Source organism: Vulpes vulpes, chromosome 14 (assembly GCF_048418805.1).
Source record: "Vulpes vulpes isolate BD-2025 chromosome 14, VulVul3, whole genome shotgun sequence".
Lineage (NCBI taxonomy): Eukaryota > Metazoa > Chordata > Mammalia > Carnivora > Canidae > Vulpes > Vulpes vulpes.
The window spans coordinates 108045694-108068893 of NC_132793.1; the positions used below are offsets into that span (position 1 = coordinate 108045694).

The 23200-nt window shown below is 58.9% G+C and overlaps 1 protein-coding gene across 3 annotated transcripts in view; it reads right to left on the reverse strand.

The window, feature by feature from the left end:
- ABLIM2 (actin binding LIM protein family member 2) overlaps positions 1-19175 on the reverse strand; it is a 142183-nt gene extending 123008 nt beyond the window's left edge. For all 3 annotated transcript variants that reach the window (XM_072737601.1, XM_072737597.1, XM_072737596.1), the window contains exon 1: positions 19009-19175. In XM_072737601.1, coding sequence (XP_072593702.1) covers positions 19009-19018 — 10 coding nt within the window. In that variant the 5' untranslated portion in view covers positions 19019-19175. The remainder of the gene's footprint in view (positions 1-19008) is intronic.
- Between the last annotated feature and the right edge of the window lie 4025 nt (positions 19176-23200).

Sequence of the window (23200 nt, forward strand, 5' to 3'; positions counted from 1 at the left end):
GAAAAGTGGTGACATGGGCCCCACACTGGGCAGGTCCTCCGCATAGCACCCAGCACCTCGCTGGCCTGTTTCTCATCTGTGCACCCAGGTCACACAGAGCACCCAGCTACAGGAGGGTCGGGAGACGGGTAAATGAAGAGCCACCTGTACTATGCTCTGCACTGGCCTGGTGCCTGGTCCCTGCTCACGGCAGGACCACAGGATGGTGCTGAGGCCACCACCACAGGGCTGCTGATGGGACCACTAAAATCCAGACTGCACACCCGTGTTCATTGCAGCCAAAGTGGGAGCAACCCCGGCGTCCAGCATCGGGTGAACGCATAAGCAAAGTGCGGCCTGTCCAGGCAATGGAATGTTGCTCAGCCCGAAAGAGGAAGTTGTGACATAGGCCACAACCCGGATGCTATGACCTGGATGAACCCTCCCCTCACACAGAGGACCCGAGGAGTCAAACCCACAGATGGAAGAAGATGGTGGGGACCAGGGGCTGCGGTAGGGGATGGGGAGTTAGTGCCTCACGGGGCCCCGTTCAGTCTGGGAAGATGACAAAAGTTGTGGGATGGAAGGCAGGGATGTTGGCACAGCACCACAAAGGCATTAATGCCCTGTTGCTGGACAATTAGAAATGGATAGGATGGTAAATTCGGTGTTGTGTATGTTTTGCCACAATGAAAACAAAAATGTGTGACTAGATGCTTTCCGCGCTGGGGCAGCAAAACTGCAAAGCACGAGGGAGGTGGGGCCCTGGCGGCGCCCAGTGTGGAGGGACCTCGCCGGCTGCCCACCGTCCGGCCTACTCCGTGGGTCGGGGTCCCTCACCCACCCGAATCCCCGCGTCTCAGACAATGGGGCAGTCTGAGGGGGGCTCAGGCAAGGGTCACAGGCTGAATCACGCTCACGGAGACAAAGGGAAATGGAGGAAGGAAAGGACGGCACATTTTCCAGCTGAATTTCCAGCTGGAGGGCCTGAGCAGCGCACATCCCACGCCATGCAACCTTCCCAAGTGTGGCGTGGTTCCCACCCCAGGCTGCCCTGCTCTCATGTGGATGCTTTCTGAGGTCCTGGGAGCTGTGGCCCGGGGTCACCACCCCCAACTCAGTTGGGCTCCCCTTTAGGGGCCAGCAGACACATGCTGGTTCTGAGGATTCTGAGGCAGAGGGGTGGGGGACACAATGGGGGCGCACAGGGGTGCACAGGGTGGCAGGAGTGAGTCCCTGGTTGAGGGAGGCAAACAGGAAGGGCATATATGTGCCCAGACCAGGGGACAAGCATGTGCATCAGCAGGAGGAGGGGTCAGGGAGGTCACCCATGGAACAGACACTGGCTGATGGTGGGGGTTAGGGCAGGTGCAGAGGAACCGGGCCCCCAAGGCAGTTATGGGGATGGGAAGAGGAGCCCCCAGGCCTGGGCACAGGCACTCACGAGGAGGTGATGGACGGACAGTGAGGTGGGGAGGCATCGGGTCTCAGCAACTCGGCCAAGCCTGGGAGTCCGCCCCTTGATCCAGCAATCCCACTTCTGGATGGCGCCCAAAAGAAGCGAAAGCAAACAGGTATGTGCGCCCCCATGTTCACAGCAGCATGAGTCACGAGAGCCAAACAAGCCCAGTGTCCATCAACAGATGAACGGATAAGCACACCACGGTCCACCCAGTGGAATGTCACTCAGCCTCAAAGAGGAAGGACATTCCAGCACCTGCCTCGACCTGGGTGAGCCATGAGGACATCGCGCTCCGTGAAAGAAGGAGGCCACAACGACAAACACCGCGCGCTGCCACTTGCGTGAGGTCCCCAGAGCCGTGAGAGCCACAGAGGAGAGAGCAGAGTGCAGGCTGCCAGGGGCTGCGGGCGGGGTGGGTAGGGGATTATCTCACGGGGGCAGATGGAAAAGTTCTGGAGATGGATGGAGGTGGAGTTTTCACAGGAATGTGAATGTACGGAACACCAACGAACCATTTAACTCTAGTTAAAATGGCAGATTTTATGTTATGTATTTTTTACCAGAATTAAAAAAAAATCTTTAATCCAAAAAAAAAAACAGGACAGAAAACACTCTCTGCCGAGTGAAGGCAAGAGAGAATGTGGTCAAACAAAGCACAGAAAACCTGCTCAGGGCCGCCTCACGCAACGTCCAGGGCAGACTGACGGGGCGGTGTGCGGGGAGGAAAGCGTGGCGTGCCACCGAGGGTCCACGCAGAGGGAAGAGCGAGGAGAAAATGCAGCAGTGGGGTCTGGGGTCATTCCCAGGCGCCGGGACCATAGAGGGTTCCTTTCTCGTCATCGATCGGCTTTTGCAAAAATGCATGCGTGTGTTGTTTGTGATACTATGACTGCTGCTGCTCCGACTCCCGGTGATAATAATCAATTGACTCTAAGAAACACAAGTGAGAGGGACACCCCCCAGAAGAGCTTGGGGCCCCTCCGGAAGGTCCTTCCTGGCCAGAGTGGCCCTCAGATGCTTGTGGGAGGCAGGAGAGAGCTGGAGATGGAGTTTTGCACAGACATAGGCTCCGGCCGGTCAGTGAGCTGGGGGTCAGGGAGCCTGCCGTGAGGACCTGGACACTTGAATCAGCACAGACGGGGCCTGGGTGTGTGGAAGTCTCTTTTAAAGCCTCTTTTCTGGGATCCCTGGGTGGCGCAGCGGTTTGGCGCCTGCCTTTGGCCCAGGGCGCGATCCTGGAGACCCAGGATCGAATCCCACATCAGGCTCCGGGTGCATGGAGCCTGCTTCTCCCTCTGCCTATGTCTCTGCCTCTCTTTCTCTCTGTGACTATCATAAATAAATAAAAATTAAAAAAATAATAATAAATAAAGCCTCTTTTCTCATTGAAATTGTAGGGGATGCCCGGTACGGGGCAGACACTGTTCCTCTAAAGTGATTCGACCTGGCCTGGAGCTCAGCTGACCATGACCCCCGCCACCTTCAGCACCTTCTACACATCCCCCTGCTCCTGGGAGCCACCTGGGGGCAGGGACAAGCCGGGGCTGGGGGCAGGCAGCCCTGCCTCGCTCCAGCCATGGACCCTGGCTTCCCGCCTCCCTCTCTGACCCCCACCCCAGAACCGGGGGTATTTCGGAGGATTCTGGGAAAACTAATGGTATTGCAGAGACCCCAGAGCTGGGAAGAAACGGGAGCTGTCACCTTATGGAAGACATGCGGGGTCCCGCCGTCTGGGCCCCACACGTGCCCTGCCATGAATTACCAGCCCCTCGTCCTCCTTCGTGAGACCACAGCCACACGGGGTGGGGTTCAAAGCTTCCCTCGCAATTCATTTCCCTTCGCCAGGAGCTCATGGGCACCCAGGGAAACGGCCTTTGCCAAACACTAATGCGATCCGGGTCTATTTGTTCAAGCAAAGTCAAGTAATCGATATCTGAATAATTCAGCCTCCATAGAGGACGCTTCGGGGAGGGCAGATTGGACGTGTTTACTATTCAGAGCAGATCCACTTGCAGGTTTGGGCACAGGAGACCTATTTGCGAGGGTGATTTGGGGTGCTAAGTAAAAGGACATTGTCAATCACATGCCAACGGCACTGGCTGGCCATGCCGTCCCTGGGGCTCCACGTCACACACCGGGGCCCCAACATTCCAAATGTCCAGCCTGAGCACTGAGCAGATCTGTCACCTTGGATAGAGAATGGACAAGTGTCTGAGCAAGAGCTCCTGCTCACCAGCTCCCGCAGGAAGTGACACAAACACCCCGGCACCTTCCACGGAGCTCCCCCCTCTGCAGCTCCTCCGCGGCAGAGCTGGGGAGGGAGCCATGCTGGCGCGGGGGGCTGTGTCGCTTGCCAAAGCTGTCCTGTTGTCGCTGCCACGGTGGCCAGTGGCTGTCCCTACCTACCGCAAGCCACAGATCCCGGCTGCTAGAGGCACTCCTCTCCAAATTGCTGTGGCCCCCAGAGTCAGGCACGCTGTGGGAAATAAAAGCTTCTATTCCTGGCCTAACCCTCTCTTCCAGAACTGGGACAGCCAGGGCCGGGCTGTCGCCAGGGTCTGGGGACTGGCCTGAGACCCGTCTCTGGGTCTCTGGGTCTTGCTAGTCTCTGTGATTCCAAAGCCCCACCACCGTGCCTGTCCGCTTCCCCTGGCAGGACGGTGACTCCAGGGGGCAGGGATCCCGGGGGCCCCTGTGGCTGCCCCATCAGCCCCCAGCTGGGTCCAGGCACCGAGGCCCCAGCAGCCCAGGGCGAGCACCGTTGCCGTGGCAGTGGCTCTCCACCTCAGACACAACAGGCTCACGTCCCTGTCACCTGACCTCACGGATCGCACACTCCACCCCAGAACCTGAAGAGCCACAGATTCAACAACATGTGTAAAGCCTGAAAAGAGGCCACTTCTGCTATTCTTAGATGAGCTGACAATGACAGAAGGGCGGCAGTGGCCAAGCTGCAGTGCGAGTCCTGCCGCATGGGACAGAGGGGCCTAGGCTTCAAAGCAGGACCTCACCTGGACCCTGGCCTCTCCCCTGCGCAGCCGAGGAAGGTGCTACTTCCCGCCCCAGGACAGCTCCACCGCTCCTGAGCAAGCTTCAAGGGGTCCCTGGGCCTCAGGGTAGGTCGGCCCCATGTGGCCCTTAAGGAACCCCAGTCTAGGGGCTCGTGGCAGGAGAGGAGGAAGGGACTGGGCCTCGGCACTCACTCCCACCTCCCTCTCTCACCCACAGGGACCTGCAAGCTCTCCCTGACCCAGGCCACACCAGCTCTCGGGCTTTTACTCTCCTGCAAGGGTTGTGACACCAACAGTCCCCAAACCCAGCCTGGAATCATCGGCTGAATCACCAGCGTGCTCCCGGACCCCACCAGCCCTATCAGAACAGCCAGGAGTCCATACTTTGTAGAACCCGGTTCCCTATGCTCCCTTCCCTTCTCCTCTCATCCAGGACTCATCGGCTTCTCACAGGGTCACTGAGCACCAACTACAAACCAGATGCCACCCAAGGTGCAGGACAACCGTGGTGCCCGAGAGGCAGACAGCGCCGTGGGGCTCTTGCTGCGTGCCCAGCACCTTACCCAGGGCCTGACCTGAGGCACAGACACTCCCTCCACTCTCTAGGGCTCCGTACCCGCTGCTGGACGCCCTTCTCCCACTGTTTTGTCTGGCTAACTCTTACTTGATTAATGGCACCTCTTTCAGGAAGCCTGCCAGAATTTCTCTTTCATGGCAGGTGCACTGACCACCTTCTCTCTGTCCCCAGAGCCTCCCTGAGAAGTGCCTTCTCATGGTGTGTTTTCAGCACGCACTGTCTGCCTTTCTCATCAGGCCTGGGCGAAGAACCGCGTCAGGGTTACCTCCAGCACCCGGCCAGCAGATTGACAGGCGCGAGTGAAACCACCACCTCTGCCCACCCACCTCCCCATGGACGCTGGGTGGGTTGGCTGGCTACGTGTTAGGAGGTGTCACTATCCATGGGAGCCAGGGTGGGGCCCCACCTTTGGGGCCGAGGGAAGGGTCTTCTGTGAAGGGGGTGGCCTTCCTGATGTTGGTGCCCCCAGAGAGAGGCAGATCCTCACCGTGGGAGCCAGACGCTGGAAGGGGAGGTCCAGGGAGAAGCCCCTCTCCTTCCTGCTGGCCGGCACTGCGGCCGGGGCAGGGGGGCAGGCTGAGGCCAGGCTGTGCAAGCACCAGCCCGAATCCAGGACAAAGCCATGCTGAGATACCCCGCTGGGCCTCAGGGGTACCACACGGAGCCAGGGGGGAGGGAGGCATCAAAGCCCAGAGCAGGGCATCAGAGGGGAAGCAGTTCCCAGGCCCTGGGGACAAGGGGCACAGGGGCCCTCAGGATCTCACCTTCCTATAAGATGTTACCATGCAAGGACCCCACCTTGGAGGCTGTGGGTCATATTTTAAGTAAGAAAAACGACGATTTGTTCGTAAGACCCTTCCAGGATGCTTCCCGCGCCTACACCACGTTCTGGGTGGTGACCGCAGCCGATGGAGCCCCCACCCAACAGTGAGATCAGCAGGAGCCCCTGCCCTCTGCAAGCTGAGGTGTGGAGGAGAGCCCCACACACAGAAACAACCTTGCATTGAGCTCCGAGAAGGGTCACAGAGGGTCACAGAGGGTCACAGAGGGTCACAGAAGGCCTCAGCCGGAAGCTGACCCCCACCGAATGCAGATTACAGAAGGAGGGAGGTCATGGCTCAGCAGAAGCCCAGAATCTCGCAACAGAACGCCCCAGTTCCAACGTCCGCTCTGCTTGGTCAGCTGGGCACCCGAGGCAGCATCCTCCACCTCACCTGGCCTCCGCATCCCTGCCGGGAAAGGGCAGTTGTGACAACCACCCAGCAGGGTCCCTGGCGCTAAATGACCAATACTTGTCCAGTGCTGCTGGTGCCACCACTGCCATGCTCTTGCACGTGCCAGGCCCCTTTTCAGGAAGCAGAACGATTTGAAAAACTCAGGAGACATGCACCCCCCGGGGGGTTCGCCGAGATCCAGGCGGGGCCCATCTGAATGCCGCCTCCCCTGTTAGCAGCCATGTGACCTTGGGCACATCGGCCTCCGGAAGGGGAGCACCCCAAGTGCAGAATGGGAGCAACAGCCCCCCCCACCACACACACACAGGGATGCTCCAGGCTGGAGACGGAGCCCAGACAACTCTTCCACGGTGCCTGGCGCTACTAGATGCCCTGCAAATGGCAGACATCAATTTTTATTAGACGAATCAATGCCTCCCCGGAGCTCTGGTGCGGGCCAGTGGGGGTGGGGTTCCCAGGCTGCCAGCACACACCCAGGATATATTTAGCTCCCTGCTGCAGCGCGGGCTGGGTGCAGGCATTCCAGCCGAGGACGCGGAGTCCCAGCCGCCTCTAACTCCTCCCTGACCACCCTGGTATCTGCTCCAGCACCCAACTCCCGCTCGTTTGTAGCTGTAGCTACGTTATCTAAGAGTACACACATGCACACGTCGAGTTCCTGTGCTTCTAGCGTGTGGATGCCACCCACCGCCCTAGTTCCACCGTGAAAACGCGCCTCCCAAAATAGAGAATGCGGTCCCTGGAGCAGGAGCCGGTGCCGGGGAGCCAGGCAGCTGCTCTCTAGTCAAGCCTCCTCGAGCAAAATCCTGTCTCTGGCATATCTATAAAGTGAATCAGCAGGAAAAAATAAAACAGCGCAGCATTAGGAGGAAAGACAAAAGTGCCCAGAACCCTATGGCATTTGGACGTATTTTCTTCTAGTGTGTTTTTTTCCTGTGTATTTTCTAGAAACGGTGTGTAAAATTCCATACCCCATATTCTTCATTCACCGCCAGCACCGACGCATGCGGCTCACTGATCCTTCAGGTCATCTCAATGGCTGCATACTCTGCCTTTATCAGCAGCTCTCAAAGTTGGTCTAGGGACCCCTGGATGTCCCCAAGACCCCATCAGGCGGTCGACAGGGTCAGAGCCATTTCCGTAATAAGATTGGGATGTGATTTCCCCTGTCCATTTCCACCTGCTCCTGAGAGGAAGGTTCTGCAGAGGCTGCGAGCGTGTGGCATCACCACTGATTGAAGGAAGGTTCTGCAGAGGCTGCGAGCGTGTGGCATCACCACTGATTGAACACAGGCCGGACATGAGCACCCAGCTGTTCTCTATTAGGCCGGACATTAATGTGATTTGCAAAACTGTGGAGAAATGCCACTCTGTTCACTAAAAATCCTCACATGTCAACACACAGAAGGCTATCAGCCAACAAATTAGCAAATATCTTAGAATTGTCTCTATTTTAATTTCTAACTGGAGACACATCAATAGATACAACACACTCGGAAGCTCTCCAGGGCCCCCAAGATTTTGGAGTCGAAGCCTTGGAGTCTGGGTGCTGCCGCTGTGGATGGATGGCGAGCTCTGTGTCCAGCATCCTGAGGCTGGGGGGCCGCGCAGCAGACTGCGCCAGCCCCTCAGGGAACAATCTCTGTGTCTAAATCCGTGTCTGTGTTCCAGAGCCTTTTGCAGAAAGATTCCCAGGAGCAGCAGTTCTTCTGTCAAAGGGCATGAGTGTGTTAAAGGCCCAAAGCATGTGCCTAATTGCTTCCGTGAAGCTAATACAAACTGATGCCCCGGTCAGCAGCCTGCGACAGAATCTAACTCACGGGGTCTGGGGTTTAAATTTAGCCAAGTTAAGAGTAACACTGGTTTCCTATGAGAAGCCATTCTTTCAACCCCTCAGCTAGGCTGGAGATGCCCTGGGAGAGGGAAAGGTGTGGGTCCCAGAAGCAGGCGCTCAAGAGGCTGCCTGTGGAATGCGGGTGGATGCCCTCCCATCACAGACGTGATCAGATTAAGGGTCTGGAGATGGGGAGCATCCTGGAGGATCCGGGCGGGCCCCGATGTCGTCCCAAGTGTCCCTGTGGGAAGGAGGCAGAGGGAGGCCTCACACACTCAAAGCAGATGCCTGGGGGCGGAGGGATGGAGGAGGAAGGGATGCGGAGCCACAGAGGCTGGAAGAGGTAGGGGGGCATTCTCCCCAGAGACCCCGGAGCAGGTGGCCCTCTGACACCTAGACTTCAGCCCAGTGACGCCAAGTCTGGCCCGCTGACCTCCACAATGGGGAGGAAACGTCGCTGATGCTCACAGGACCACAGTGTGTGTGCTTTGGCACAGTGGTCCTCCCAACGGGGCTGCGTCACCCTCCAGGGAGGGCGGCTGATTCCCTTCTACCCCAGCCCCATTTCCTGGCCCATGGCACCACCTGCTAGGGAAGCTTCTTGCGTTGGGCTGCAATGTGCCCCCTTAAAGGCCCCACCAGCCCCCACCTCACCCCACTTCAGGCCTCCGGTGTATATGCCACTGGGTATCTGAAGTCCTCTTAGCTCCTTCAAAGGCTGCAGGCTGTGCTGCTCTCACAAAGACACAGGTGGAGAAGGGATTGGGAGTGGCAGGAGATGGAGGCCAAGGAAGGACGGGGAGAGGCCGATTTGGAGGGAGGACAGAGCCTCATGGGGCAGCTCCAGGCCTGGCAGGGCTTCAGAGAGGCCTGCCTTGGCCACAGGGTCAAGTCTAGCAGGGCCCTAGAGGGCCGGCAGGGAAAAGCAATCAGGCCCTGAGTCCTGGGAGACCTGCCAAGGGTTCCGGAGGGGGCCTGTTCACTGTTGGCACTGCCATCCTTTGTCCCTCTGCACCAGGAGCCCACGGCCACCCTGCACCCCACTCCCTCTCTCATTAGACAGGCAGGGAGGTGTCTAGCAGGATGCTGGGCTCCTGGCATCTATATCGTGTTTCCTGACCCGCAGCACACTGGGGTGTGTGCAAGGGAGCCGATGTGGGTAATTGTGCACCCCTGCTGCTACTCCCCGAGCACTTGGCAGGCCAGGCCCGCTTTCAGAGCTGGAGGTGAACCACTGATCAGAACCACTAGAGAAGGTGGGTCAGAGGAACTGAGGCCCCTCAGTGAATCTGGGCTTGAGCAGAATAGCACGGGGGCTGCAGCAGGGCAGCCGGCACTGGCCACGGCCTCAAGCCCGTCACTCACATCCACGGCTGGTCACCCATGCTGACTCCCTCCCTTGCTGCGCGCCCTGGCCCCTCCCATGCAGCCCCTCTGGGCAGTCTGCTGACCGGTGTTCGCCCTTATTGCCCACCCCCTGCCTTTGTGTTGAGCCTTCTGCCTCCCTGGTCAGTACTCATGTGCTGGTCTCAGGACTCAACTCTATGTCCTCTCCTCCAGAAAGCCTTCTCTGATGCCATGTGGAAGTGATTCCTCTCCTCCTGTCCACGTTCTGTCTCCTACCAGGTTCTGAAGACACATATTCCCTGTCTGGGTTACCACCTCCACAGGGAAGTGTCCTCAGCACCTTCCGTGTGTCCAGCACAGGGTTGTACACCTGGAAACATGTCTTACCCCTGTCATACCAGCTGCTGCTTCACGTGAGGCAGGTGGGTGGGTGAGCAGTGGATCAGGGACCCTGACAGGTGAATACTGCCTAAGATGTCTCATGGGAAAGAGGCCCAGACTGTCCCAGAGGCAGTGGGACGGGTGTTCAGAGATGCTGGGGCCCCTGTGCTCCAGTCAGGAGTGTGGGCTCTGGGGTCGGCACTTGGCTAGTTGGATGGCCTTGGGCAAGTGACCTGGTTCCTTGGGCTTGGAATGCTTACCTGCGAGCAGGGAATGGCTTTGATGCAAGGACTAGGGTTATGGCACACGGTGGCCCAGGGCCCTGGGACAGTGCTGGGACCCCCAGGTGGAAAACGCTGCTGGCCAACGCCCTGTCAGTGGGCATGGAGGAGGCTTGCTCGCCTGACAGCAAATGCTGTGTCCCCTGGCGTCCACACACGGGCACAGGGCTGTCAGGACCCAGAAGACACCCCCGATCTCAACAGTACATGAGGTGGTAAAGGGGTCCACCTGGGGACACACACCCAGAGCTAGAACCTGGTGTCCTGGCTCTCCACGGGACCACCCACATCTTCTCACCAACCCCAGGGCTGCCCACACACTATCCCAGGACCCAGGCTCACCAAGTACCAGGGAAAACTAGATTGTGTGAGACCCCCCACATCATTCACCAGGGGACGATCAGATGGTGCCAGAACCCCTCCCACAGACAGTGCCCACCAGAGCTTGAGAAATGTATGGCTCCAGCCCCTGCAGATGGACCATTCAGTGGCTGCACAGAGGTTGGGGCTCAGGTGACACTAGCCACGAGAGGAAGGGTCACTGAGGTCCAAGAGGGCGATGTGAGTAGGAGTGATGTGGGTCAGGATCCAGGAGCCTGCCAGGCTTGGATCCTGGCTTGTGAGTCACAGCACACACCACAGAGGTCCAGCCAGCTTCCCTGTCAGGAAGTTGGAAATAGTCAGGCGTCGTGTTCAGAACACGCAGCCCTAGTGCACTGGCCCTCCCCTATAGGGCGCTGTGCACTCCATCCAGGTGTTCGGAGCCACTGAGAGGCCCACTTGAGCTGGAGAACGAGCCCAGAGGTTCTCCCTTAAACACTGATCCCTCCTCACCCCTCCTTTCTCAGGGGGCAGTCCTCCCTCATTCATTATTCACGAAGGTGCTCCCCAAACACCTCCAGGAGCAGGAGGCCCTGGCTGCAAGCACGCATGGACATGACACAGCCCCACACCGCCGAGGAGGTGTGGAACGATCCCCACTTTGCAAAACGTCACCACCCTCCCAACCCAGCAGCAGGGAAGACAGGGAAGGTAGGCCATCTGTCTGGGTGTCAGGCAGCTGCTGTGACAAATGGTCCCAGACGTACAGGCTTAAAGCAGACATAATCCCTTATGGTCTGGGGGCCAGAGTCTGAAATGGGTCTGCAGGGCTGGTTCCTCCTCGGGAGGCTCCCTGGTTCCTAGCTCAGGGCCCTCCTCCGTCCTCCCTCCTCAGACCTCTGCCTCCCTCTCCTGAGGTCCCTTGATTACAAGGGCCCCACGGAGTAGTTCCTCCAGCCCACAGTGTTAACTTAATCACATCTGCAAAGTTTCTTTCCAACAGACACACAGGTTCCAGGACCTGGACGGGGACATGTTCGGTGGGGGCCACTACTCAGCTCCCCGCACCATCAGAGGCACTCAGGGAGGGGCGGCAGCTGGCCCGGGGCCACACGGCAGCCAGGTCCTCAGCAGGAAACCTCAGCTCTGTCCACTGCCCCCAGCAGTCTGGAGTTCTGCTTGGAAACTGGGGAGATTGAGGAGGGCGACCTCCAGGATGGGGGACAGTGAGGCAGATGGAGAACACGGCAGGAAAAGTGCGAGCAAGGGTGTTTGGGCATCAGGAGCAAGGACTGTGCTTTGCACACAGTAGGTGCTCAATAAATAGTCGTTGAAAGACTGAATCAGCATTCTGGAATGGCTGAACCCTAGAAGGCTGGGAACAGAGGTGGCCCCGACCAGGCTGAGGCTGGATCATTTCCGGGCCCCCATGGGAGCCTCTTCAGGAGTGGAAGCTGCAGTGACACCTGTCCTCGACCCACCTCTAGGTCTCCTGTGGCAGATGGGGACAGGTGCTCACTGACCCCTCTGCATCGCAAGCCCAAATGTCTGTCTCCTTACTTTGCAGCCTGAGGCCTCCCCAGCCGGTGGACCCTTGCTCGCCCCACACAGGGCAGGGTGGGACTATGCCCACCCATGATCCGTTCCCCACCTTGGAGGTTAAAAACCCCAGAATCCCACTCCCCGCAAGGGACAGTTCTAAGGAGCAGGCCCACAGCAGCTGCCCACCCATTCAAATGCCCCCACTTCACCCCTCACCCTCTCAACCCCTGCTTCCTGGGGTCACTTCCCCAGCTATCTGCCTGCATCCACGTCCTTGTCCCCAGGGGAACCTGAACTCAGACAGTCACCAGGCATGGGGTGGGGTCTGAAGTATCTGAAACTTAGGTGGGGGCCATGGGGATGGTCTCAGCCATTCCTCCTTCTTGAACTTCATGCACAACTGCAATGGCCAACTGGGACTTGGAGACACCGTTTTCCAGTAAGGTGTGGGGCCACTGAGGTCAAAGGAGAAGCAGAGGGTCAGAGAGAGGCCTGGCTGGGATCCCTTGGCCCAGGATGATGGTAAACACTGGGGGAGGCTGAGTATGAAGAGAGGGCCCGAGGTCATCCTCCATTCAACCCCTCACTGGCCAGATGCTCAGGGAACCCCTGCTCTAGACAATCCGTGGGGGCTGTCTGGGAGAGCAGCTTGAGGTCTGCCCTGAGCTTTGGAGGGTGTGGACAGCTGTGACAAAGACCATTCCACCTGCTTCCTGGTGCCCTGGATGCCCAGCGCCCTCAAGCAATCATAAAGAGCAGGAGGTATTATCTCCACTCTACAGGTAGGGAAATTGAGGCAAAGAGCAATAAAGCGATCCAGTCACTGGGACTCAACTAGCAGGTGACGACTGGGACCAGAGCCCAGGTGAGCCTGACCCCAAAACCATAGACTGCATTTTCCAAGCCATCAAGGTGGTATCCCTTGCTGCTTAGAAATCTTCAGGCAGGGAAGGCAAACAGCACAAGAAACCCCCAAACACGCCATTCTGCGACAGAACCTGTGTAGTATATGCCTGGCTCACCATCAGCCTAGAAGCCCACCGAGGGCAATACGTGCCCAGGACCAGCCCCGGCACCCAGTAGGGCTTGCCGTTGGCTGCATCCAGCATAAAGTGAGCGCCACAGGATTCAAGGCACACCTTCCACCCTCCCCAGCCCTGCCCACGGACAGGGACCACTCAGATCTCCCGGCTCAGGCACCAGACAGACACTCACCGACGTGGCCTCCCTGGCAGGCTGCGGAGAAACCCCCTTAATACCAGGGAGCTGCTGTGTAAAGGGCAAGTGCTTCCTGCCACAAAATTGTCAGAGAAGGTCTAGGTGGCAGAAAAGGATGATGGGGGACCGTGTTTCCCTGAAATGTTGGGTTAGCCTCAAACCCAGATAATCTCTCTGGAAACAGTAGAGGAAGTGGGATGCACCTCTGAGGATGGCGGTAGCCCCTGTCTTTACACATGAGGACACTGAGGCCCAGAGAGGGAAGACAGCCTGTCCAAGGTCACATAGCAGCCCAGGCAGGTGGGGCTGAGATTCCCGGGAGCTCCGGCACCACCAGTGGGAGCTGCAGCAGAGGCATAGGACAGCCGTGATTGCTGCCTTGCAGTGGGAATGGACAGCTCTAGAAGGCCTCGAGGACCTGGTGGAAGGGAGAGCTGGGGCCAGAGGGTCAAGGTTACAGAGAGGCACACAGGCTTGACATGGTAAAAGTCTCTCTTACGGTCTGAGCTGTGTGGGAGCAGACCCCGGGCTGTGCTATGACCCCAGGTAGGAGCCCCTACAGAAGGCGAGGAAAGAGCATGCACTTTGGAGGCAGAGCTGGGTTCGAGTCTGGCTCTGCCTCCCTGGCTATGCACGGGCACGTGTCACACCTGGAAAAGGCAAATACTGTTCATGGCCCAGGTGAGAAGATGGACCGTATAAACCCCCCGTCAGCACAAAGCGTTACCATGATGTCCTAAATGGTCAAGGCTTATCCATTCCACTCAGCCACGCATCAGGAAAGGGCAGTAAATCACCCACGATGCAGGCACAGGGGGCAGGGTGGGGGCAGACGGAGCCCACCCAGTCCGGAAGATGAGTGTCTGGGCACACTGGGGTTCCAGTCCAGCTCTGCTGTTCACAAGTGGTGCGGCGTGATGCCAGGTGACCCACAGCCCATCTGGGCATCATAACTGGGGACACCCCAGCAGCCCCAAGAAGCGCTGTGAGGATCCAGAAGCATCAGGCCAGGCGTGGGGCCCAAGGGAGCGTCCCGTGAGCTGTGGCTGCCGTGACACTGAAGTAGGGTGCTGCCCGACACCCTAGAGGCCTCGCGGATGGAAACATCCTCAAGTAAACAAAGACACTCCGCTCAGGTTGCTCTGCCCTGCGTCCTAGCAGCCTTGGGGCCGGCTGCTCTCAGCCCATGCAGGCGGCACACATCTGGTTTGTCCTCCCCAGCAGCTCGCCATGTGAGCATGATCAAAAAGCGAGCTACTGTCTGAACACCACCCGTGCTCTCCTACTGAGACTATTTTAACTGCCTTTCCAAGCCTCTCCCATGTGTCAGGACCTGCACCCTTGGTCCCTGTGGAGACCCCAAGCGGAGGGAGCATCAGAAGCGCAGAGAGGTTCAGTGATCAATACTGCTAGCAAGTGGCAGAGCTGGAATGAGCCCAACAGACAGGAGTTCAGAGGAGGACTTACCAGGTCCCCTGTAGCAAGGGGTGCAAGGAAGCCCCCTTGTCGGGGCAGATCAGGGGCCCGAGTCCTGGCAGCTGCTGCTGTCCTCAACCGTTGCTGGCCCGGCCAAGGCCCGGTGCCAGGACAGACCCCGCCAGCTGGAGCCCTTCCCACCCTCTCCTTTCATTACCCAGATGAACCCATATTCTCTGGCCAGCTCCCATGCTCCAGATGACTTTCTGGAGGCTCAGCGCATCAGACAGGTGACTTCTCCAAACATGAAGGTCACACTCCCTTTTCTGGGACAGTAAGACTGGACTTGCTAAGAGTTCATCAAAATCAGAACTTAATTCTAGAAAATATGCCATCTACCCCCAGACAACCTTATTGACAGAAATAGTAATGAATCAAAGGGTCTTGGGCAGCAGGTTAGGGAGTCACCCTGAACCTCAGAGGACAACAGTGCAGAGCTCAGAGATGCCCATGCTGAGCTAGGGAGCACCAGCTTGTTCTTGGGCAACAACTGTCCTTTCTGGAGGCAATTTCAGATGCATTTTTGGGTCAGGATGGTTTGTCTTCTGCTGTCCCTAATTCAGAATGAGTCACGCAGGGAAACCGGGTACCAGGGCCTTGGCCTATGGGAAACACCCTAATGCCTTCCACCTCCAAAATGTGGGAAAACCTCTTTCTCCTCTTCCCCCCTAGAGAGGGAGACGGTTGCTGATGTCTGGACATGTGTCCTTCCTGATATTCCTCCTTTACCATGATCTCAGTTTGCAGACTTGAGATCACGTATGACGTAAGTTCTTCCCTCCGTTTGCTGAGTTAAACTGGTGTGCTCAAGCACGGCTCCCCACATTAAAGCCTCTCACACACCATTCACTAGAATGCCCCCCGCCACCCCCAGACCGTGAGAAGCTCCAGCAGGATGTGCACCATGCGTGTTGTTGCCCACGGCCGCACCCAGACCTGGAGTGCGCGGGGCACATGGCGGGTGTGGGAAGCCCTTGCCCAGTGAGCAAGTGACTGCGTGGCTGCCTGGTACCCGCCGTGCCCTCCACATGTAGGTGGCTCAACTTTCTGCTGTACTGACGTGAGCATCTTCATGGTGACGTCTTTGTCCACACCTGGACGAGATGAAGGGATGTGCCTCTGTTCCAAATATCTAGCGCTGCGCCAACCAGGGTAGGGGCCTGGGGCTCAGGTTCTGGCTCTGCCACATTCTCTGCTTGACCTTGGACGGTTGCCTTTTCTTCTCCAGGCCTTGGTCCCCCTCTGTGCATGAATGGGTTTGGACGCAGCATCCTCTACGTCCTTCCAGCTCTGTGATCCTAGCCCGGCAGCCATGAACACAGTGACGGAACCAGCCACCCAGGCTCTCCAGCTGGCCCTGCACCCGCTACGGGCTGAATGATGCCCCCCTGCAAATACACATGCCCAAGTCCTAACCCCTAGTATCTCAGAATGAGTCTGTTTTTGGGGACAGGAACTTCACAGAGTAGTTAAGGTAAAATAAGGCCAGCCAGGTGGTTGCTAATCCTATATCACTGGTGTCCTTATGAGAAGAGGAAATTTGGACCAAGCACATACAGAAGGAAACCTCAGTGAGCACAGAGAGAAGACAGCCATCTACAAATTAAGGAGGGAGGAGGGCTCAGAGGGAACCAACACCCCCCCCCCCGGCACACACACACATACACGCATGCACCTTCAACATGGACTTCCAGCCTCCAGAAGTGCGTGCATAAATATCTGTGGTTTAAGCCACCCTGTCTGTGGTGCTTTGACCAATACAACCCGCCAGGAACCTCTGACACCTGGGGGACTCCCACCTGCCAGGGTGTAGCCACCAAGGGATGGCATGCATCCAGACCCACAGAGAACATGGGGTCCGCTCAAGGACTGGCACCCACTGGTGGCAGAGCTGACCCTGGAGCCCCTCCCAGCTCAGGTCCCTTCCCTGGCCCCACTTTGCCCATTGCAACCCCAGAGGCTGCAACATTATGAGGCTACCACCAAAAGCCTCATGTACCGGGCCCCACATGAGTGGGCCAGGGCTGCATGCCAAGCTAAGGACATTCCCTCCCTACAAAGGGGAAACTGAGGCACAGGGAACCCATAGCTAGTGTGCTGGATTTGGATTTAGGTCTGACACTTTCCCCGGCCACCCAAAATCAACGAGCCGCAAACAAGTAGGCAGATTCACGGGGCCCTGAGGTCATACCCAAGCAGTCTCAAAGGTGCACCAGGTCATCTGACTAAAGCAAGACATGCCTGAGGCCTGGTGGCATAAAAGAAAAGGGAGCCTCCCACCCAGAGAGATTGTATAGGTCACCTCAGGCTTTGACCCAAAGACCCATCTGGGCAGCTGGACGCTGGACCAAGTGATGCCCACCCACACCTGCTGGCACCAAGCTCCAGAACAATGCCAGTCTCCTTGGCAGGAGGGCATCAGGGGACCTGCCTTCATTGGTGATAGAAGTCGCTGACCTGCCAGGTGTGCACGATGGCCAGACACAAGAGCCAGGTGCGAGGCACAAGGGACCATGCTCTCCCCCATCGCGCTGTACAAGGGATGGCCGAGGGACACATCTGGGGCGCCAGCCCATCCCCAGGCGGATGGGGAGCAGGCTCATGGGCAGCTCCAAAGGGCTGAGTTAACTCAGGGAGACTGAGGGGAACGTGACCATCCGGCAGTGACCATCACGAGCTACGAGCTATGGAGGTCCTCCCTACTCTGTGGGGAGTCTCCCACGGGTATCTCGTTCTCTCCAGGTTAGGAGCAGCGCTACTTCTATACCTGGGGAAGCCAAGCTCGGGAAGGTGCCATCATTTGCCAAGATCACAATCTGCCACCAGGCAGACAGTACGGTTGAACCCCAATCCCCTTGCTCGTTGGGAATCATAACACCTCCCCTGTGGCCCCCAGTGCTCATACAGCCCTTCTTCCAGGATAACCACAAATGCCAGTGCTCCTTCCAGGGCTCCCCCTGATTACAGGAGGGACCAGAGGTATCAATTATGATCACAGAAGGCCTAAAATTACCCTATGTGCACCCTGCCATTACCCCCACCTGCCATTAGATAAATGTGTCTGGAGCTTCTGCCAAGCCTTGGGGTGCCCTGCTCCCCAGCCACCTCCAGATAACAGGTTGGCCATTTCAGAAACCCTCTTCTAGAGAATGCTGCCTCCCGCTGCCTGCCATTTGCTCTCAACCACTCTCCCAACGCCCACCGCCAGTGTGGTCCCTCCTTCCTGGGTTGGAGGGGGAGGGGACTATTCCCCCTGCTGGGAGATGGGTCCCTGGAAACAGCCCTCCCAAACCCAGAGCAGGGAGCAAGCACTCGCCAAATGCACACTCCCTCCCCCAGGCTGGTTTTCCCCCAGCTTGTCCCAGCTTTTTTTCTGCACCATGGCCAAAGGCCATACTGCAGTCTGTGGCCAGACAGGCTCAGAGCAGAGAGTGCAGGAGTCAGGGAGCACCAGGTTAGAATCCGCACCCCACTGCGTGAGCTGAGCAAGTGACTCAAGCCTGGTGAGCCTCGGTCGCACCCTGAAAAATGGAGTGACGGCCCCTCCCTGCCAGGGAATGTACGGACCAACCCCCCTGCCCGGTTCCAGGCCACGGAGACTCTCTGAACCGCGGCTCCTCGGGCCGCGCATCAGACTCCCCTGCCAAGGCTTCCCTGCCGTCGGTCTCAGTTTCCCCAAGCGCAGTAGGCTCGGTTGGCTTGTGACGATGTGGGATTTTCCAGGGCCGCACAGAGGCTGTCAGAGACGGTGCGTGCGGCGGGAGAGGCAGCAGTGGGGATGCGCAGGGGTGAGGGGCCGGAGAGATGCCTACTGGAGGGAGATGGGGCGGCTCGCACACACCTGCAGGCTCTGCGTCCCCAGTTCTGCAGCGGGCGAGCCCGGGGCGCCGGGGTCGGCCTGACGCCCACCCCCAGCTCCGGCGGCGCGAGAGCCGCGCAAGGGCGGCGCCCCCTGCCGCAAAGCCCCCAGGGCCATCACACCTCCGTAGCGGGGTCTGCGGCCCTGCGGCCCTGCGGCCCTGCGCCCCTGGCCCGTAGGGTCGCCTGCTCCAACCTGCAGAGACCTGGGACCCGTGAGAAGCAAAAAAGTGGCGCCTTCCAGACAGCCCGGCGCAGCCACCCTGGCCGGCGCGGTGGGAAAGGGGTCCCCAGCCCGCGCTGCAGACCTGCACGAGCCCGGGCGCAGGGGCAGGGGGCTGAGGGCCCGCCCCGAGGGTCTGCAAGACCCTGGGGCAAAAGTTGGGGAGAGCCCTGGTGATTCCCCCTGCGCTGCAGGTGCAGCCCTAGAATGCTGTGCCGCGATCCGGCTCGGGGACGCGCTGGTCCCTCCATCCGCACACTCACCTGCACTCATCTCAGCGGCAGCTGGAGGCGGGCGGTCCGGCGCTGCGGCAGCCCCACGCTCCTGCCCGCAGGTGCCGCGCCCGCGCGATCGCCCGCCCGCCCGCCGGTCCGCCGGTCCGCGGGCCCTGGGCTCGGTCGGCGCCCGCCCGCAGCGCCGCCGCAGCCCCCCGGCGCGCCGGCCCCGCCCCGCCGGCCCCGCCCCCGCCGGCCCCGCCCCTGCGCGCCGCCCCGCCCGCCCGCCCCGCCCTCCCCGCCCCGCGGGCGGGACGCACCCTGGGAAGTGTAGGCTCGGCGCCCCCGCCGCTCCGCCTTTGCGGCCCAGCCGCCGCGTGGACAGACTACAAGTCCCGGCCGGCAGCGCGCCCCGCGCACGCGCAGGCCGGCGGCGCCGCTGCGGCCTCCCGCAGCCGCCGGTGGGTCCCGGGGGTTGTGTTCGCTGCCTGGCTGGCGCCCAGGCCGGCGGCGGCTCTCGGGAGCCGCGAGTGGCGCGGAGGGAGGCCCCGGGACGAGAGCTTGGTGCAGCTCTTCTTGAGTCGTGGAACTGCAGGGGCCCCGGACACCTGGGCCAGCCCCCACCTTCCCTAGTTTGCAGACAGGGAAACTGAGGCGCGGCGGGGCGCGGGCTGGGATCGTGGCGCAGCTGTGCTCCTGGCTCGGGTCTAGGGCCGCGCCTCCGGCTCCCGCGGTGCCGCGCCCCACCCCGTGGAAGGCTCGGGCCACAGCCCCTGCGGTCGCCTCCCGCCGCCTGTGACGTCAGGCGCCCCGCGCAGGGCGGGGTCCGGTACGGGACGGGGCAGGGCTGCGGGGCCTCAGGAAATTAAGGGGAGTCGGCGGAGCCCGCTGGTGCCTGGTAGTGGCAAACGGGGCCTTCGGGGTGCAGGCTGGGCTGGGGAGCGTTCGGGAGGCCGAGTCTCGGGGACCTGGCATCGCGAGCCGAGGTGGCCCCAGGACATTTGGCTTGGGCCAAGGCTGTTGGGAGATGCTGGCACAAGAGGAGGAGGGCTGGCCGCAGGAAACGTGGACTCTGCCTGGATACTGATGCAGGGGCGGATGCTCCAACCCGGCCCTCAGCAGCATCCGGCTACCCCAGCAGGGCCTCCGGGGAACACTGGAGTCGGGCAGAACCAGCCCCAGGCCAGGCCAGGCGGCGCCGGCACCACACGCCCGTCCTGGCTGGGTCCCTGCCCACTGGGACCTTGATCCCAGAACACAAGCGCACCCTGATGGGGAGCACAGGAAAGGGTCAAGTGTCTTCCTCCTGACCCAGCGTCCCGTCTGTGTGACCTTGAGCAAGACCCTGCCCGTATGTGGGCATGTGGGCATCAGGACGGCGCTGAGTGAAGGAGCCATTGGCGGAGAGCATTCCACTGGGTTCTCGGTCTTGGCTAGGGCAGCTGCAGGCCAGCAGGGGTGGAGGTCCTGGGGGAGAGGGCGCCTGGCTTCACCTGCTAGTGCAGGGGGCCTAACTCCGCCTCAGCGTTCTTTGTTGAAGTAGATAGTTCCCACCTCTTAGGGTAGTTGTGAGGATTGCACCCGCTGACGTATGCCATGCGCTGCTAAGTGAAGACCAATGAATGTCTTTGATGTTATCCTACCTTTATTACGATCCTCGGTGCCTTGCACACCGCCTGGTCCGGAGTGAGCACTCCACACATACCTGCTGAAGGAAGGGAGAGTAGGATGGAGAAAGGAGAGCGGTGGGAGCACCTCTGCCACCACTCACCCTCCTCAGGAAGCTCTCTGCCAAGCCCCCACCCCACCCCCGTCCTGCTTCCTCCCTGGCAGCAGCATCAGCCCCATCTCCACCCAACCCCTATGTCTCCAAAGGCTCCTAAGAGCCTTCTGGAATCATGATTTCCTCCACAGAGCCTGGTCACGATGGCAGGGAGGCCACCATTGCACCAACTGGCCATGGGAAAACCAAGGTGTGAACAGGCACTTGATGCCATGTCCCATGAGTCAGAGGATGGATGTGGGTGGCTGGGTTCCTGGCTGGTCCTAGAGCTCAGCCTGCTGGATGGCTACCCCTGGCCTCCCCATGGAGGTGGCCTCGCTTCTCTGAGCAGCCACTGTCAAACAGCAGCAGCGACAGGGGAGTCACAGCAGTTATCAGCCTGGAAGGACCTCAGGGTCATGGGATCCTGGCACTCTTCTCTCACAAGGACTGGACCTAAGACTCAAGGAAGTCCTGCCCAGAGTCACCAGCAAGTTAGCAGTCAGGGAGGGGCTTGACCTGGGTCCCGTAGTTGTGCCACCAACCCTCTGCCCTTGTTCAGTGGGTCCCTGAGCAAGGGGAGCTCCACTGGGGCAGGTCTGCTTGCATGTCCTCTCCTGCACAGCACCCACTGACACTGGTTCACCCAGACTTTGATTCTCATCCCTGGGGGTGTGAACCAGGTGTGACCTTCCGCAATTTGCTTGCCCTCTCTGTGCTTCATATTTTTATCCTTCAAAGCACAATCTCAACCCCAGTAGGACTTGTTAAAGGATAATGGAGTAATATAAGAGCCTGGCAAGAAGTCAGGGCTCCATAAAAAATAGTCATTATCATTATTGTTATTAAGACAGACCTGGGAGAGGTGCATGCCATCACTTCCCCCAAAGACCATTTTCTTTTCTCATGCATATTTCTTCTATCCATCCATCCACCAGCCAGCCAGCCAGCCATCATCCATCCATCCACCCACTCATCCACCCATCCACCATCCATCCATCCATCAACCATCTGTCCATCCACCCACCAGCCATCCATCCATTCATTATCCTTCGATCCACCTACCCATCCAACCATCCATCCATCATCCATATGTCCACCCATCCATCCACTCACCCATTCATCCATCATCCATCCACCCACCCATCCATCCATCCACTCATCCATCCATCATCCATCTATCCATCTGTTGTCATCCATCCATCCATCCATCCATCCATCCATCCATCCATCCATCCGTTCGTCCATCCACATTTATTGAATACCTTTAATGTACTGGGTACTGTTCTAGTGAAGAAAACAAGAATTTTTTTTTCTCAAATCATGTGATTCATTGTAGAAAATGCTGCCACCTATGGCCCTGAGGCAGAGGGTGTTAGAGGGCCCTCATGGGGGCTCCTTGACACAAGGAGGTCCCAGACAAACAGTCCAACCAAACCTTTTGATATTTATTAAAAGTATGTACATTCAGAGAGACGACTAGGCCTGAGTGGGTGCAGATGCAGAAGGAGCCATAAGGCGGTGGAGCTTGCCCTCCTCCTCTCTCTCTCCTCTTGTCAGGCTCACACCTCCTGCAGAAAGAGAGACACCCTCATGGCCCGCCCCACTGGCAGCCAACGTAGGGTCTCACCTGCTCCTTGGGGGTCCTCCCACCTCAACATTTCACTTCGGGGGGTCCCTTCAACCCCCTCTCAGGAGGACACCCCAGGCAGTGGCTCCACTGGTCCCTCCACCCAGCTCCATGCCCACTCTTGCTGCATATGCCTTTGGCCCATCTGTCCACCTAAGAACTCACAGGGTCCATTTGGTTTACTCCTCCCACAACACTTGAAAGCAGAACTGTGGTCTTCTACCCTATAGGCTTGGAAAGGGGACAGAGCCTGGCCAGGCCTCGCTTGGGGGAAGTGCGGAAAGGGTTGAGCTTTCCCAGGCTCCTGTGGACTAGGTCGGAGCACCAGTCTCTGTCCCTCTGGGGGCCTCGGGCACTTGGCATGCTGCCTCTGGTGCTGCCACGGCCACCTTGGGGTCAGAAGGCTCTTGGGTGTGGACGCTGCTTTGTGGTGGTGCTTGAAGGAGGATGGCAGTGTAATTGGGCCAAGATGTCAGAGCACCTGGGCCCCAACAGACATGCCTGGTGCCAATAGGCAGGTGCCAGGTTGCACAGGAGGCCACTAGCAGGGGACATTAAGAGCCCCCGGGGAAAGGCTCTTTTCATGATAAATGCTCCTGTGACAAACACAGGCACCTATCACTATTCCACAGGATTACAAATTGCTTCAAAATTAGGGTCATTTGTCCTGAAAATGTATATTGCCCTTCTCTGGAGCATGAAGGTCTTGGGAAATACAGAATGCTGAATGGTGGGATGGGCCTGGGCATAGCTGGATGGCAGTGCCGACCTCAGCAGTCTGGGTCAGGTAGAGATTTTGGTTGGGTTTCTTGAGGCCAGCCCAGGAGTGGCAGGGAGGGAGAGGGGCC